Source organism: Onychostruthus taczanowskii, unplaced genomic scaffold (genome assembly GCF_017590055.1).
Source record: "Onychostruthus taczanowskii isolate IOZ18803 unplaced genomic scaffold, ASM1759005v1 scaffold19, whole genome shotgun sequence".
NCBI lineage: Eukaryota > Metazoa > Chordata > Aves > Passeriformes > Passeridae > Onychostruthus > Onychostruthus taczanowskii.
Window position 1 is genome coordinate 8486374 of NW_024499128.1, and position 17962 is coordinate 8504335.

A 17962-nucleotide genomic window follows, 5' to 3' on the forward strand; every position below is an offset into this window, starting at 1 on the left:
TTAGTGCTCATCAAAAGGTAAGAAAGCTATTCCAAACCCATTCCCTATAGGAAGTTTATCCAGGATAATATTAATAGCTTAGCCATAAAAGGTTTGGTTCAGGGACGGTTGTGTTAGTCCAGCTGCTCTTCCAAAGCTCAGATGAATGAGTTGCATCATAAGCATTTACTAATTTGGCTGGAAAATCATGCAATCATTGATGTTTCTAAAACTTACTTCTGAATGAGTTGAAAATACCACAGAAATGCTTGCAACATCTCATAACTTCCAGGTATAACTAAGCATAAAATCTTAGAACCTGACATCTCAGAACCTCCCAAACACCTGTTTTGTCTCTAGAAACCAGAGCTGCTTACCCAGCAAGCAGGATATGGCAAAATAAATCCAAAAACATTTGTAAGTACCTAGAATCCTCATAATTCAATGCATGATTGTGGAGAGGACTTGCTAGAGATTTTTAGAATGAAATTATTTTACACAGGAATTCTGTCCATCTGGAGCATTTCCAGGATAGTATTACAGATACCCAGAATATATTGCTAAGGTTTGTTTTCTTCCCAGAAATTCTTGGTAAAAATAGCTAAGATTGGCTCTGAGCCACTTAATAGGGGTTTGTTGTTGTTTCTCTTTCTTTTGGTTGCTGTTTTTAGACTGTTTAGTAAATGATATTATTTGTCAGCATTACCTTGAACTGACAAGTTTATCTTCAGCAGTAGCTCAAGAAGCCTCAGTGCCCGCTCTGGCTCGGAAGTGTTGTCACTTACAAATCAGCAACATGCAGTGCCTCTCATCTGCAGAGAGCCACAACTTTTTAATTCAGGCTCATCTGAGTGTTAACCTGGTTATTCAGTTTCCACACCCAAGTATTCCAAGTACAAGCACTGTCTTGTGTTCAGTGCCAGTGCAGGCATCTCTTCACCATCTGCATTGCAAAATTGGATTTGAATGGAAGACGTTTCTTTTGGTGAGCTCCTCACACAAAGTCTGGCTCACTCACTTTGGAGAGCTGTATTATTTATAAGTGGAAAAAGACCAGAGAGATAGATAAGGAACAGTAATCTGCATGATCTCACTAAATCAAAAGTAAAATATTCATGTGCTTCTTGCAAAGCAGTGAAATTGTTGTATTAGAACCATAAAAAGCAGTTAACCCAGCAAGAAGTTAATAACAGTTTAAAAGCAATTTCTGCACAATCTGACATCCTGTGGATGTCATGTGGGGGTTAGAAAAACACTGGCATGTCTCCAACTCATATCTACATATCACTTGCCATCAAGACACAGGAAAGTGAATCCAGAAGTCAATGACTCTATCACAGGGAACGAAAATCATCGACTCAGGCTGCCACCAGACATCTTGATTAAACAGGCAGAAGCTGAATAGTGCTGTTACTGAGAGTGTAATGTGACAGTCACAGAATCTTAAATGCACAGTTTGAATAATCAAAGGATAATGAGAACACTGATACCTGGAAATGGGTATCATAAAGCCAACTCTGAAACAGGAGTGTATCTGACTTGCTGCAGCGAGGCTGAAGCAGGATGAGAAACCCTGAAAAATGTATTACAGCTATCGTGGTATATTCTAAATGCCACTATATTCTAAATGTCAACACTGTCATTTACACAAAACTCAGTAATAGTTTGAGGGGAGAAAAAAGAATCTTTTATTGTTCAGAAAATTCAATGTGAAATCTCTGTGGCTCAAAGATGAATCCAATGCTATTGCCCACAAAGCAAAGCCAGAGTGAGAGTGAGCAGGGAGCATCACAGACCCCCAGTCCCTTCTGGGTGGCAAGGGAAGGCAGCTCCAGTAAAGCCACATTTGTTTCCAGGTGTCACATTCCAGAAGGATCACAGGCACAGGAGTTCAAAGAAGAGCAACAGAGCACATCAGGGACTGGAAGGAGCAGTAGCAGAGGAAGGATCATGGATGTGCTGCTTCACTGGAGGGGCAGTGAGATTGAGAAACCCACCCAGCCACCAGCAGGATGTAAACACCAGGATGGGAGAAATTATTTACAAACTATGGGGCAACACTATGATTTAAAAAACCTTGCTTAATAACAGGTCCAACACAGCAGAACAATTTTTCTGCTTCATATACCCTACCAGCAAGCTTTGTCTTCTGCAGAAGATAATGTGCTTGAGAACGATAACAGGATAGCTCTAAGCAGCACAAAATCTGTGGAGTGAATACACCCCCTCCACCTACCCCCACCAGAATAACTGCTGGCATACCAGCACCCTAAAAATAGGAAAGGTGTGGGCATTGCAACAGAGAGCTTTGCAGAGCTTGTGAGTAACGTCAGGGCTGCTAGGGAACTGCAAACAAACTGAGGTGGCTTCATCAGATGAAGTTACACAAGGGAGTGTAGGATAATGACAAGGTAACACTCTCAGCAAGCTGAGACTCCTTTGCCACCAACAGAGACAGTGGCTGCCTTTAAAATGAGGAAGATCTCATTTTCTTAACATCAAATGGAAAACTTGCAGCTTTACACACATGCTGGCTTAGGTTGAAGAGAGGAATCCCACTTAGAGGCAGGTCAGGCCCTGGTAAAAATTAGAAATCAAGCAATAATAGAAACTTGGAAAAGTGCTAAAACAAATTCACTGATCTCTAGAGTATTAGGAAAAGTGCAAGTCTTTGAAATCAGATAGCAGCAAGTGCCTGCCCAAGTTCATATAAAACAGAACAACCACAAATGCAAATTTATCCTGTATCTGACTCTGGATTCATGAGGCTTCTTGCAGAACTAATGAATATGACAAAACGACTAAAAGCATGTAGGAATAGATTAATTACATCCATAGTTAATGCTTGCCCCAGAACCTTTAAAAAATAACCCTGGGATTATTAAAGTAAAACTATTCCCCTTCACTATGCCCCTAATCTTTGAGGAATTGCTGCTCTTTCAAGACACCTTAAAGCCCCAACTGTTGAAGGGAATTCAGGAACACTGCTGTGTCTAATTACACCACTTTCTCTTAAGTTCACACACTATTTTTGTTACTAGCTAATTGAGATTCATTACTTGAGCAGTTCTCCAATATTTTATGAAATTCAAGATAACTGATGAGGTTAGATATATGCTGCACCTTGCAATCAGGAAGGAAACTCGATCTCAGTTTTAGAGAGCAGGGGAAGGTGAAATGCCATTAAATGCTAAAGTTAGTTGCTATCCAACCCAAGGAGTCAGTCTCTGGAAGGAAAAAAAAAAAGACCTGTGTATATTTAGATTTCTAGTTTATCAGTTATTCTTTGTATCTAAAAGCTTAAACTGTTGATGGTGACACATCAACACCAGTGCCAAGTTCGAAATTAATACTGATATAGACCAGCAGCAATGAGGTGAGAATGACTTCAGAATCAAGTATCAAAAGCCATCACTGATCCTGGCTAAAAAAGTAACCTGTGAGAAGTAAAATAACTTCAAAACATTAAGAATCAACACAGGAAACTAAATGTGACACAAGCCCACTCGAGGTACTTTAAAATTAGAAGCTGATTTTCAGCATCAATGAGCATGGTTGTGTTTGTGCAGAAGCTCCTCCAATGGAGTCACCTGCCCCAGGAGGGGTTGGATGAATGGGTTTGTGATTTCCTGAAGGGCCACCATCATCTGAGCTGTTTGGCCACAAATCTCAGATGTTGCTGCCCACTTTACAGCCCAGCACCAGCCTGTCCTGGTTCCTTCAAAAGTCAGGAACTTCTGAGTGAACACTAATCCACCTCTTGATTCCCTTCTCCAGATAGCCTCTACTCCAGAAGGAGTAAAAACCTGATATGCTTTCTACATGTTATTTCTATTTCTACATCTATATAAGATATGACATACATTAAAAAAATATCAAACTATTAAAAAAAATGCTTCCAGCAATAGCCCTCAAATTTCTATATTCTTTGAAAGGGAGAACAACATTTCAGTTTTAAAACCTCCCAGGTTTGGCACTGTTTGCAATAAAGTTTGACTGAGGACCAGGATCTGTTTCCATTGTGCAAACCCAGCAGATAAACAACTGCCCTGGGTTGTCCAGGGCTGTCAGCAGTGCTGCCACCACACTCAGCAAAAACCACCTTGGGATCTGCAGAGTCAGACAATTTCCTCACGCCATGGGAAATTCTGCCTGTCTCTCACTTTTCTGTTTCTGTAACATGCCCTTGGTTTGTATTATTCTAGAATCATCTTTTTACTTTAAAGAAATCTCTGACATTCTTTGAATCTTGCCTGAATTTAAATTAGGCAATGAGGAAAATAAGATCTGTACAAAGAAAAGTGACATATACTAACAGTATGGCATAAATAATTTCAAAAATAATTGTACTTCAGCACCTTATTTTTCATATTTTAGTACATGATAAATAGTACTGCAAGGCTTAGGTAACTCACAGCACACATTCAGATAATATTATCTATTATTTCTACTTCAGATTATATGAATCTTGTAGTTTCACATTCCTTTAGTGAGGTCTTTTCAGATCTCTCTCTATTCCTTTGATGGGTGATGGAGAAATCCATATGTGCAGATCCATATGGCAATGAACCTTCCAAGCCAAACACAAGAACAGCAGCTTCTAGGAGAGGGTGGCTTGCCAAGACAAACAAGTTCTGCCAACATTTTAACACCACAGAAGGTCAGTTAGGTTATAATTAAACCTAATTACCATTCTCTAGAATTGCAACATCTTTTCACTTGAAGTCATCTAATGCTCAGAACAGGATGGATTTTTATTCTAGATTTTCCAAGAATCACATTAATGAGACAATGCAGTATTCCTTTTAAATCTGAATCATCACTTACCATCATAAAGGAAGAAGGCATGTCGTCATTAAAAGGAAGAGATTTGAGTACTTTATTTAGCCACTAATTCTTCATCACTCCTGCTTTTCCCTATTCCTCTGAAGTAATTGGGGTTTTTTTCTTCTGTTCAGTACCACTCTGGGGTTTTTCCATTATTTCACCTTTTTTTTTTTTTTTTTTTTTTTTTTTTTTTTTTTTAAACCCAGAGTTTTATAACCTTTCTGCTTCAGCTCCCTACTTTCAATCCTCTCTCTATCTTCAGATCTTCCTGTCTGCTCCTTGAGCAAGATGGGGATCTGACAGCAGTAACTTTTCTCTGCCAACTGCTGCCTTGGAAGAGAACTGTGCTGGGAACCACCTGAACTCATCTCACCAAGGAAAAGATGAGATAAAAATTGGTGAAGCAAAGACTTTTTTTTCTCTCCCTCTTTCCTTTTCCCACAGGCCAAGAGAAAGTGAGAGGGGGGAAAAAACAGGAGTAATTTGGCTGCTTTTCCTCCATCAGGAGCATAAACCTGCTCATGCTGAGCCTGGTTTCATTCAAATGAGCAAGGAGCTGGTGTGGGCTCTCAAAGTCACCCAGCTCACAGGGGAGACCCTTCAGCTCCTGGGGGCTGCAGTTTGAGCTGGCATCAGCTGCTGCTGCATGTGGCCATGCCATCTGCATGGTGAAAAAAGCCTCTCCCAGCTAGGATGGCCTTCCAATAAAATGACAATTTGATCCCTCTGGAGACTGGAAAGCATCAAGGACCATTTGTTTTTAGAATCTTGGAAAACTGGAAGACCTGCTCAGCTTGTGGCACGCTGTGCCAGCAGTGGGGACCCCAGCAGAGGGGCACAGGTTGGCAGTGCTGCCAAGGGGAGCCAGGGCCTCGGTGCAGCCCTTGGAATCTGGCTGCACTGCTGCAGGGCTGCACTGCTGCAGGGCTGCTCTGCAGGCAGCAGGAAGAGCAGGATGCAGTGAGCAGCCCTGCCCTGCACGCTGTGCCTGATTCCTGCCACCAATGCTCTCTTCATCAACTCCCTTCGACTGACAGCACGAGGCACAGCTTCGTACAGCTGCAAACAGTCCCTCAATAAATAACAATGACAGCTCCAGTTGGCACAAGGTACATTGAGTCCCACCTGTCCTGCAGGAGATGCACATGCCATCAGGCAGGTCAGATGCCACTCCACTTACCCACACTTCTGTCATGGAAGGCTTTTATTGTGGGTGGGGCAAAACACAAATCCACTCTTTTGTTTACCTCCAATTATATTAATTTCTTGCATCTGTAAGATTTACTTATCCTCCCACAGATTATTCATGCCTGCAGCCCTGCAAAAGCATGTAGACTGAAATCCTTCACCCACTCAATATGCTGGAGAGCTTGCAATGGGTTTCCAGAACCTGGATTTTGTCTCCCTTCCCCAGCTAGTCTTTTACTTCTTGGATTCATTTAAATCCAGTTATTTCTTTTGAAGTCTTACTGGGTTGAAAAAAAGGTCTGGGGTGTAAGAGGACTAAGCTGTTTTTCTATAGCTAATAATGGTTCAAGATGGTCCAGGCACATTTGGGGCTGGAATGGTGACTACAGCTATGTTTGCCTGACAGTTCAGCATCTTATGACTACCCCTGTTAAGTCTGCAAAATTCAAATTGTCTGTTGCTGTACATTTGGGGCTGGAATGGTGACTACGGCTGTTTGCCTGGCAGTTCAGTATCTTATGACTACCCCTGTTAAGTCTGCAAAATTCAAATTGTCTGTTGCTGAAATAATCCCTCACAACTTATTGCTGCACATACAACCCATAGACTCTGTATGACAAGACCAAATGACAGAGCTGGTTTTCTATTTCAGGGTAATTTGGTACAGGTTAAGTGAAACTCTAGAATCAAATTTGTTCAAATATTAGCTCAAATATAATTTCATATTCTCTCATGTAACAAGGCAAAAATCCATACAGATAACAGTGGAATAACAAGCAAAACCCTACAGCTTGTTCCTTTACTTTCCAAACCTGAAATGCATTATCTGGAGCTCCACCATTTACCAGAGCACACGTAGCAGAGAGCAGGCTGAGCGGATGGTTCAAAGCTAACTGTCAATCCATTTGCAGTTCAAAACAGTGGTGAACTGCTCCAGCTGTTTTCCAGCTCAAAAAATATGATTGTCATTTTGCTATCACTGCATGCTGAGGGTTATGTAACAAAAATGCACATGTCCCTCTGCCTGGAATGCAATTAATTTCCTCCCTCCCTACTGCGAGTGGTAAGTAACAATTCAGACAGTCTGGATGCTTCAGTTTTGAGCACAGGCAGGGATGCAACCCTGGATTAATTCCACGTGGTAACCCACTATTTGTAACATGCCAGTCTTCTGGAGGTCTTACAGCCAGGGTATATTTTGCAGTTTGGAAAAAAATAAACATTATCTTCCTGTTTGTACATGACCTCTTTACTGTCTGTGGGGTACCCTGAGTGCTTTGCTGCAGTCCTTTAGTTTAACCATAGATTTTGCTTTGTGCTGGAATTTTAAGTCTTCTAATAAGTGTGCTAACTGGGTGAAGGGATTGCTTCCAATCTGAAATCAGCCACTATACTTGCTGTACACTTCGGTATGCAAAAATCAGTCATTGTACATTATTAACTTTAAATAGTGGCAAAATCCCATCTTAATCTACAAATATCCAAACATTCTGCAGGTGGTTGAATTTAGACTGCAATGCTTAACCACTCCATGGAATTTGCTTATATAAAGAGAACAACTGGAAGTCCTTTGCCTAGAGCAGCACACTCAAAAACCAAAACTCATTTTCTCAACACAATCTTTTTTGCAATGTGCCTTTCATCTCTGTAAGCGCAGCTAAGCCCATGATATTTATACAACAACCATAAGATCTTCAGAACAGGAGCTGCCTTTCTACAAAATGTTTGCACCATACTTAACTTCTCTCTGCTGTTGCTGTAACAGAAACACAATGGGGTGATCAACTGTCCTCCAGGGTGTCAACTGAGATGAAACATTAACTCAGTACTTAACTGCAGCAATTTCCTTTAATGTGTTATTGCTTGGTACAGCTTGCTCTGGGTTACTGGTTTACAGCTTACTTCTCTAGGCAGCACCTGCAGAGGTTTTACTGTTCTTACCTGGTTAAATAGGCCAGAGCCCGCTCAGATCCTGATGGCTTTTTGGGGGGCTCCACCTTTTTAACGGGGATTCCAGCTTCCCTCATCAGCTGTTTCTCCTTCTTCTTGCGCTCTTTTTTTAATTTTCTTTCCAGTTTCCTCTTTTCCTCTGGAGTAAGTTCTTCCTCTTCCTCTGCAATAAGCTCTTCCTCTTCTTTTGTAGCCTGAAATAATTAACATTTAAATGAAGTGTTTATCCTTCTATAGGAAAGTGAACAAAATATGCACAAATGTAATTAAAGGGCACAGGTAATATTTAAAACTAGAAGGTTCAGGTTTCATATTTTTACTGCTCACTGTACTTCCCTCACGTCTCTGCTATGCCCAACTCCCAGGACTGAAAATGGTGCACTCAGGGAGATCTGTCAAACTGCCCTCCACAGATGGTGATACTGCTCTGAGAACTACAGGAACCTTCCATCTATGTATTAAACATCATTTCTAACACTTCTTGTGCTGTTTGTTCTCCCATACTCTATCCTGTGGAGGGGTGTGAACAGCAGAGGCTGTTTCACAGTGGATGGAGGGTTTGGATGATTTTTCAGCACACACACATTTCAGTGGGAGAAGTAACGTTTCCTGAGGATCCTCAGTTTGTGTTTGCTCTGTAACCACACACTTCCCTGGACTGAGAAAACCTCTGTCTGCCACGCAGAGGTTTCATCTCGATTATGCCAAGGGCAAAGATGTGACAACTTCCTCCTTTATCCAAGACCTCTTGGAGATCCTTTAGCAATCTTGAGGAAACATATGCACAATCTTCAATAAACATATACAGACACATATCTCACAAAGGTTGATATTTTTTTACGTTTGCAGACAGAACAGTTAATTATTCACATCTAAAACCATATTACTATAAATATATGCATCAGTATATCCCAAATGAAAATAAATATTTCACATACAGATGAAGAGCTTTAAATAGTTTATCTGACTATAAACACTGTGTTTATCCTGGAAAATCCAGTGTGAGATTATGCTGTGCAGAAATAAAATGCTGTTCCTTAGCAAGATGAGATTCATTCCAGGCATTCCCAGATGTCTGAGGGAGGTACTCGCCAGGTATGGTCCTCTGCTAGAGCCTGGGACACCCATGGAGGCCAACTGGGTGAGAAAGAAATGCTCTTCCTTCTCTCCCTGCTGCCCCCTCACCTGTTCAAGGAATCTGTAACTGGAACCTGAATGCATGAGAAGATCTACTGCTTTAGGGCAAGATTGGTTAAAACCATTTCATAAGTTCACAAATCTTTGGTGTTACACTAATTTGTGTCAGTCAAGGGCTTTCAAACACAAATCCAGACAAAGAGCTAAATAATGTTATTCTTGCTGACATTCAACCAAAGAATGTTAAACAAGGCAATACCTGAACACAATCTTATTTGCCAAAGACACCTGTTGGGGTTTAAACATTTGTTCAGTGTCAATTCACCTATCATCTAAGCTGACTCTGACTCATCTTTTCAACTTGGTGTTTTCACAGACCAAAGAAAGGTTAAGAAAGCAGAAATCAGAACTAATGGAAGTAGGACACTAAAGTGGAGTTGCTCTTTCTTGTTTAAAATACTTTTTAAGTACTTTTATGGAAAGGCCAGAATTCATTGCAAACACATGCAAAAAAGCAACATATGTTGCATTAGTATAGAAGACATTTTATAGTTCATGCTGAGAACAAAATAATATTTAGGGCGAAGGTAGAATTGAATTGTTACACAGAAAACAACGTTTTCATTTGAAAAGCCACCCTGGTACTTACTAAAATAACAATCCAGCCACACAAAGCCCTAGAAAACACTGAGGGTGGTCATTTATAAAGTGTTTGTAAAAGATTACTACAGCAGCTGTCCAACAGACGACACACTACAGTTAATCTTCTTTTAAAAATAATGTAATGAATTTGTTTACTTTTCTGTGAGCCATGAAGCTTTCAAATAAAGTGACTGTGGCACATCATTAGAGGCAGTCTGACAAAAAAGCCTCTGCTTCTTCATACTTACAGTAAATGCATATCTTGGTTACTTCCCTTCCCCCCCCCCCCCCCCCCCCCCCCCCTTCTCATAAAAAAACAATGCCTCAGGAATGCACTTGCTCTCTCTTTTGTTTATTCTCCCTCCCCCCCCCCCCCCCCACCACATTCCTTGCATTATCAAAAAGCTTTTTATCCTTCTCCCTGACTGCTCCATTAAAAACAAAACAAGTCGCTCCCTCTCTGTAGGTCCCAATGTAAATACCAAGCCCTAACAACGTTTGTTTCCAGCATGGACGGGCTGTGGGTGTCTGACACAGGAGCATTGTTCTCCTGCAGGGCTGTCCTGGCAGGAAAGGGTCGGGATTTACAGCTGGAGGCACCTTCTGCTGCCCCACAGCATCATCCAGGGAAACCTGGATACATCAGCCTCTGCCTGGGGCTCCCAGCACAGGTACTGACAGAGCCCTCACAACAGCTCAAACAACTTGTCCAGTTTCAAATATACTTTCATCCATCCAGGTCAACTTGGTTAATTTAGTATGATGTGCCACAGTCTGTCCTAGACTGGTTTTTAATTTGAAAACCTCAGGTTTTATGTGCTTCAGAAAATACCTGCATTTACTGCATAGTCCCTACTGAAGCTGAGGGTAATTTTATCAGAGAGAGTAATTTTATCACAATTTATATAAAAATTACCCCTTCTCCCAAACCTGGGGACTTGAAAGAAAACAAAACAAACCTTCCACTGGAATTTAAATCCTAGCTGTATTTATTATTTATTAATCTATTGGTGAGCCTCTCCTTTCCTTAAACCAACAGCCTGAGATTTTCATTTTGTTTTCCCCAAACCATTAGTGTGACTGTTCATCTGGAAGATGTTTGTGACCCATTTGGATTAAGAGTTTTAGTGTTATGTCATTATTTAAACTAAACAACCCCAACCAACAGGACTTCATTGTTTTGAGGTCATAAATATTCCAGGTTGTCTCCTTCTATATTTATAAAGTGACATCACAATTTGTAGCGCTACAATTTAGCCTTAACTACAACATTGTAAAGTCCCTATTTGAGCATGTGAGACACTTGTTTATTGACATGATAAATTTAAACCACATGCACACAGAAAAACAGCACTTGCTTATTTGCAAAGCCTGCTGAGAGCTACCACACCACCTTGGGTTGTGGGCTCATTAGATCTCAACCTAAACAAGGTCAGGCCAGGTCAGCACACTTGAATGAATGACATTCAGAGGAGAGCCAGTGTTTTCTGTGATTAAGGAGGTGGGAGTCTTCCACTTGTAAACTTTCCAGAAGGCCTGAAAAGGTGCTAAAAGGGATATTGCCACTGGATGCCATTTTTTGAGCGAAAGGCAGACCCCCAAATCTTTCACACTTACGCTCATAAAAGCCCATGTCAGCTTTGCACAGATATGAGCAAGCAAATTCCCAAAGTTTGTGTCATACCATGCCCATCTGCTGGCAAAGTGCTGTGGGTGCCAATACACTGCCTTTCATCAATGCCAGTCTCCAACTTTCTGAACTGTGTGTAAATATAGCGATATGCTCTAAATAGTCCAAGACATCTGACTCAAAATAGCTGGAGGCTTCAGCTGTATCACTTTTAGATACCAGTTAAAGTTTTCCATCATTCTTTGTAAGCTGGAAATATTGCACAAATTTGAAATATTTTATAAAGGATCCTTAGAAATGAGCTTACAATCATAAATGGGGAGCCAGCTCACACAGACAGGAAGTGTTTAATACTATAAAGCAGCCCTGCTAAGCAATACAGAACAGAGAAACCTAAGTAGAACTAGCTACTAGTTCTACTTAGAGAAACCAGCAAAAAGATGTACAGGTTCTCTTGAAGATACTTGAAGATTTTTTTTTTTGCTGCAATGAGAGTGGCAGACTAAGTAGAACTACAAGAGAAACCAGCAAAAAGATGTACAGGTTCTCTTGAAGATACTTGAAGATTTTTTTTTTTGCTGCAATGAGAGTGGCAGAACCAAACAGGTGTTGTTTTTTGAGGGCAGTTTTTGTACCTGCATAAAAGCTTGTACTGTCAGGGGAGTATGAACTGCAACAGCTGAGCAAGCAGCACCAAGAGGGGAATAACAGCACTAATAGCAGCACTAATAACAGCAAACTAATTGTGTTGTGCTTCCATAGAGCACTAAGTGCATTTTTAAATTTGCTTCCAGTCCTTGATGGCCTCACACTTAAGTAGAACTGAAGACATCTCCTAAAGACTTCTGTTCCTCCTCCTCATTCCCTCAAAATTCCCACATTTGCACCCCTGGCTGTCCATTGCCAGCACAGAATAATGTTGGCAGAGTCAGAAACTCTGAGGAACTGCCACAGTGAACAGAATACTCATCTATGACATGTTGCCTTTGGGATTCGTCTCTGTAGGTCTGAACTTCCTGCCTGATCAGAGTTTTGGCTTTGCTGCCAAACCCATAGAAGGAACCACAAACCAAGCCACAACACCAAATTCACTATTTATTAGAACCAGTGAATCCAGCTCCTCCAAAACCAATATCCTTTCACCCTTTTCTCCCAGCCCAGCACCAGAAGTCTGTACAACAGCAAAGCAAGCAACAGCAGAAATTCAAAGGAATAAATAACAGTGACAAACATATAAAAAGGGTGTCAAATTTTTGAACTCTGGGGAGTTCAAAATGGAGGGGAAATGGATTATATGGCTAATTTCATAGAAGGAGCATTGTATCACCTTGTTTGTTCATGAAGCTCATGTTATTTCATAATTTTTAACATAAAGAAATGTCAAAAGGGGCTTTGTTCACTGACCAAGAGCTACTGACACATCATGTAATGGCTTCTGCTTAGGAGCAGCCTTTGCCCCCCAAGTGCCCCGTGGATGATATCAGCATGCAAAACGTCCTGTTTCTGCCTCACACAATGCACATGAACCCAGATAAATAACTGGCCATCTGCCAGCCTAAAAACAAAAAGCGGAATCTATAAACACAGATCAAAACCCACAGAGAAGAAAGGCTGGCAGACCCTTAGACAAAAGGTTCATAAAAGAAAGATTGACAAATTATTTACTATCCAAGGCTGGCCAAAGAGTTGTGCTACAGCTACAGCTAGAGAATTTGCATAAAACAGTTCAAGGCCATACTGAATTTAAATAATTATTTTCTACCATTTAGCATTCCATGAAAAGAAGAGGTATGACCAGAGAGGGCACGTGAAATTTCATTATCATGCAGAAAGCAAATTTTAAATGAAAAGCAACATGTAGAAGTACTCTATACAATGTCTGTAGTGCTTACAGAGGAAGACTTTTTACAAGTGATATACTGCTCAAAGAAAAATACAATGTTTTTCGTAAAAGCTAGGTGTTTGTAGAATCTTAACTCCTCACAACAAAAACACTGGCAGTAATTTATATTAAGTTGATTAGGAAAGCTTTCTGTAGATTCAGCTCAGGCAGAGAAGCCTCAAACAAGTTCTGCAGGAAACCATATTGAAGTAGGAACAGCCTTTTTATCTTTCTGTTCCAGGAAAGGATTCTTTTTGTGGTCAGGTAAATGTTGGGATTTTGTTTGGTGGGTTTTTTTTTGTTGTTTTGTTGTTGTTTTTTTTTTTTTTTTTTAAGCCTCCGTGTGTATGCAGCTACAGTATCTCAGGAACACAAGTGATCAGGTAGCACCCTAAACTTGCAGCTGTAATTTAGAATAGATGCACCTTGATGAGCTTGAAACCTGGTTTAATTTACAACTGTGTGATCTTTGCATGTCTCAGATTTACAGCCAATTGTGAAGAGCACATAAAGTGTTATCATTAGCAACTGCTGAATAAGAAGAAATTGAACAATTTACTAAATTGCATGAAAGCATTTACAGGCACACAGAATACACAACTTAAAGAATGCAGCTTGTTGAATTCCACTTTATAGACTGTTACTCCTATAAAGTACATACTCCTGCGCTGTGACAGATTAAGTTCTGAGGCATAAATTAGGATCGTATTGTATTTCTCATTTTTCTCCACCAGTATCACAGCCCTGAGCACAACAGAAATACTTGAGACACCACCACAACTGCAGACCCGAGGAATGCAGTTTTGCTTCATTTGCAACTACAGTGAGGCCAGGAATTTTCACATATTTGCTGAAGGATTTTGCTTACTCCCCTACTCTTAATTAAGCACTGTTAAGCAATCAGGAGAAAATGGAACTGAAAAAAAAAAAAAAAAAAAAAAAAAAAAAAAAAAAAAAACCCCCCCGAAAAATTTTTCCCCCTCGGAAATCATTTGTATCCACATCCCTGTGGCTTACACACAGCCCTTTTAACCCCTCCCCAGAAACGCCGAGGAATTTCAATGGAAGGAGCACGAGACTGTCGCATTGCCACCAAAGTCGCCCCCTTTAGTGGTGCTGACAATTTCTTCTGAGGCTTAAAAAGGCTTTGGGCTGCGAGAGGAGGTAGAAGCAGAGCAGAGGCTGTTTTGAAATCCTTGCTGGAGAATTAGAAAAAAAATAAATAAACCAACCCCAAACCACGAGCTCGATCTCCTCCAATGAAAGAGGTACCACAGGGTGTAGGCAGGTTGCCAGGCGAGCTCGGCAGCGTGACCGCACTGCATTGAGTTTCTTTAATGAAAGCCAGGAAAGAACACATTACACAGTGTTTCTTCTGAGAGCCAGCGAGCCTCCAGTGATTGAAATCAATAAAAACAGTCGGCAAGGGGCCCAGTGGGGGAAGAGAGAAATCTCCACTACAGCATTCAGTTTGCTTTCCACTTTCTCCCTCCCCCTCTAAAGTTAAACTCCGAAGATCACCATGACAAGCTGCCTCGCTCCCAGCGCTGGGAAGACGCTGGTGGGGATTTAAAGGAAGCGAGCGCTTTCCTTCGCCTCCCTGCCTTCGCTCTCCCCCCAGCGCGAAGGAAATGAAAGGCTTGTTTGGAATTTGAATCCCGCCTGGAAAAAACTTCATTGGACAAGTGCATCGTTCTGCATTTCAGGAAAGGGATGGATTTTACGGTCAGAGAATGCTAAAAGGTGAGAGGGGGAAGAAAAGCAGGAATCTGATCCAGCCGGAGCCCACGGACAGGGTAGGATGTCCAAGCCGGACGGGACCTCTGGAGCTGCGGGACGGACTGCGAGCAAGTGCCTGAGATCATCCACATCCTGAGGCACCTGGAACGCTGGGAACACGTGACGGACACGCCAAGCCAGGTAAGCAGAAGCTGCTTTTGGCAGTCCCCTGTCCCGCGTCCGAAAGCGAGAGCCCCTTCTGCCCCAGCCTGCCCAGCCTGCCGCACGTCCGCCCTCGTTAACCTCGGGCGACTTAACGCTAAGCTTGTCCCGTCTGAGAACCGTGTCAGGCCACTAATCCTCACTGAACTATAAACCGTGCACAAAAGCCCTTTGTTTACCCGTTTTGTGTTAGGTTTGCGAGCTGACAAGGTAGGACAGGGCCATTGCGTAAGTGCAGCCCCCCCAGGAGCTGCCGCTCCACGCGGGCCCGCTCGGAGCAGGGCAGCGCGGCTGACACCGCACGCCGGGGCTGCCTGTGATCTGAGAGAGAGCCAGTAATGGATTTCTAATATGGTCCATATTTATCTATTTTATTTATGTATTTTAATCACCATAGCAGCCACATACAGAACATACTTGCGCCGAGTTCCATGTGCTGCTCTGCACCGCGACTCACAGCAGCGTGCATGCACGGGGGCTAGGCTGATTGTTTTGTCAAAAAGAACTTGGCAATTAGTTGTTAACACAGCCAAGGGGGATTTCTGGCACGTTGTTTAGGAACGACCGACACAGGTTTATGCAGCATGTGTGTATTTGCCGTTACCGTAATGCAAACGGGCTTTATCCCCAATAAAAATGGGGAAGGCACAGATAACAGCTGTAGATTACAACATTCTTCCCAAGTTTTTGGCCAACTTCAGATGATTTACTTAGACCTCAGTGGAGACACAGAGAGTGAAATCAAAGCCTGCCTTCTGCAAGGCAAGCAGAAATAATGATAGCTCCATCTCTTCTCCAGCAGAGGCAGGAATTCACTGGGACAGATAATAAATAGGTGCCTGTGGAGCAAGAGCAACAGTGCTTGTCCCCTTCACGCTGGTCATCGTGAGATGTTGACAGCAACACACATGCTCACTGCTGGAGAGCGACTGGATGCCTCCACTTAAATGTTTCAGAACCTCTTTATCCCCAGCCTGTAGGGTACAAAGTCTGAAGGTAGAGAGAAGAGACTCCAGCTCAGACAGAACGCATGAATTTAGTACAGCAAGTGCAGATGTGCATCTGCAGGTGCAGTGCTGCTCTTTCCTTGGGAAACACACACTTTTAAAGGGTCACTTTATTTGTTATTTATACTTTATATGTTATTTGCACGTCACACAGAAATGGATGACTCACCCACTTAAAGAATGACCTGGAGAACACCCCCATGACCAAAAGTAAATGCTGTAAGTTGAAGCATGAGCTGTTCCAATAAAGCTATAAAAATAGCTGAGGCAGTATTTAAATAGAAAGAAGTTTCTAGACTAATTTATTAACCGAGTTTTTATATTTTCACACAAATGGATCACAAAATTATAGCTGAAGGTGTAATTAAGGAACAATCATTTACAACAAAAAAGCAAAGTTATGATTCATAATAGAATAGGATCCTACATGAAGTTCTGGGCATACCCACAGACCCACAATTCATTCTGCAGAGTCAGTTCTCTCTTTTGCCTCCCCTGCACAGATCCTTTGCAGAAATGACAGCACCTTCATAGCTCAGGAATCAAAGCAATCATTCCCACACCAATCAACAAGTCTGCTTTGCACTGCTCTTGGAGCTAAATTTATCCTCATGCAGAGGAACTCATTAAGTCTTTATTTAACATTTCAGACAAGGAAAGCTTAGGTGGGACTTACACAACACATACTGCTTGTACTGACATTCTCAAGCTGAAGTGATATTCCTCCCCATTACTCCCTCAGCAAAAACAGAAATATTACCTTTAAAGTGTGGGAAATTTTGCTCATGATAATGCATTTTTTAGAAGCCAAGTGGCGTGAGTGACCACTCTTAATAGAATATCTTCTTTTCAAACACACAACATAGAAAGAAATGTATTTTCTCTATCAGAGGTTGTGATGAAATACAGATATTCTAGCAATCATACCAGGGTTTTTCAGGCCTGTCAATGTTATTAAAGCTGATCCTGTGCACAGTGACCTATCCTTCAGACTCTTCCTCTGGAAGATCTGGAAGAATCCCATGTGGCTTTGCTGGGTTGGGTACAAAAGAAAATAACTATTGGGAGTCAATTTTTCATGTTTCTGCCAGTCTTGGAGGTCCCATATCATCAGGAGTACTTTGTCCTTAACAATGAAACACATCTTTATCATAATCAACAGTTCCTATTAGTTCATGGCAATTGTCCTTACAGCAATGCTTGTTGGTGAAAGAGCTGTTTGAAAACAGTCCATAGGGTTTTGAAACAGTCAGAAAAGTAGATTAAAGTATTTTAAAGATGGAAGGACAAACACTTTAATGTCCCCCATTTAAGTCTTTATGAAGGAAAAGATCTGGGATTATAAAAAACAAGTTGAATGGCCATTCAAAAAATGCTGAAATTCAACAATAAAGGTGCAAACATCAGAGCCTGCTGAACACCTGGACAGCCTGTGTTCAGTGAAACAATATTCATGCCTGCACGGGGGGGAGAAGATCTTACCGTTCCTTTCAAATGAACATGATCTGACACTTCTTGAATATGGTAAAGCTTCAAGGTGTCTCCTTTCCTATTTATACCAGTGGTTCATGTTCACAGTGCTGGATTCACTCAGCTGAGTATATTTAGTTTGCTCAGTCTCAAATTGACAGCTTCTCTGTAATGTGCCCATTCTGACTTAAAAATGGAACATAATTAACATACAGCTGTAGAAGGTACATTTTTGCCATTTATGGGAAAGATTAGTGAAGCTGAAGATGAAATATTAAGTAGAAAAGAAATAGTTATTGATCCATAGGA

At 41.4% G+C, this 17962-nt stretch overlaps 2 protein-coding genes across 3 annotated transcripts in view; one reads left to right on the forward strand and one right to left on the reverse strand.

Moving 5' to 3' along the window:
- CUNH7orf50 (chromosome unknown C7orf50 homolog) overlaps positions 1 to 14598 on the reverse strand; it is a 31340-nt gene extending 16742 nt beyond the window's left edge. The window contains exons 1-2 of the mRNA XM_041401668.1: positions 14468 to 14598; positions 7936 to 8138 (exon numbers count right to left, since the gene is read on the reverse strand). Coding sequence (XP_041257602.1) covers positions 7936 to 8138; positions 14468 to 14560 — 296 coding nt within the window. The 5' untranslated portion in view covers positions 14561 to 14598. The remainder of the gene's footprint in view (positions 1 to 7935; positions 8139 to 14467) is intronic.
- Positions 14599 to 15021: 423 nt separating this feature from the next.
- The window catches only part of GPR146 (G protein-coupled receptor 146), a 48785-nt gene continuing 45844 nt past the window's right edge, over positions 15022 to 17962 (forward strand). For both annotated transcript variants that reach the window (XR_005952448.1, XM_041401666.1), the window contains exon 1: positions 15022 to 15155. The gene's annotated coding sequence lies outside the window, so the exon portion shown is untranslated. The remainder of the gene's footprint in view (positions 15156 to 17962) is intronic.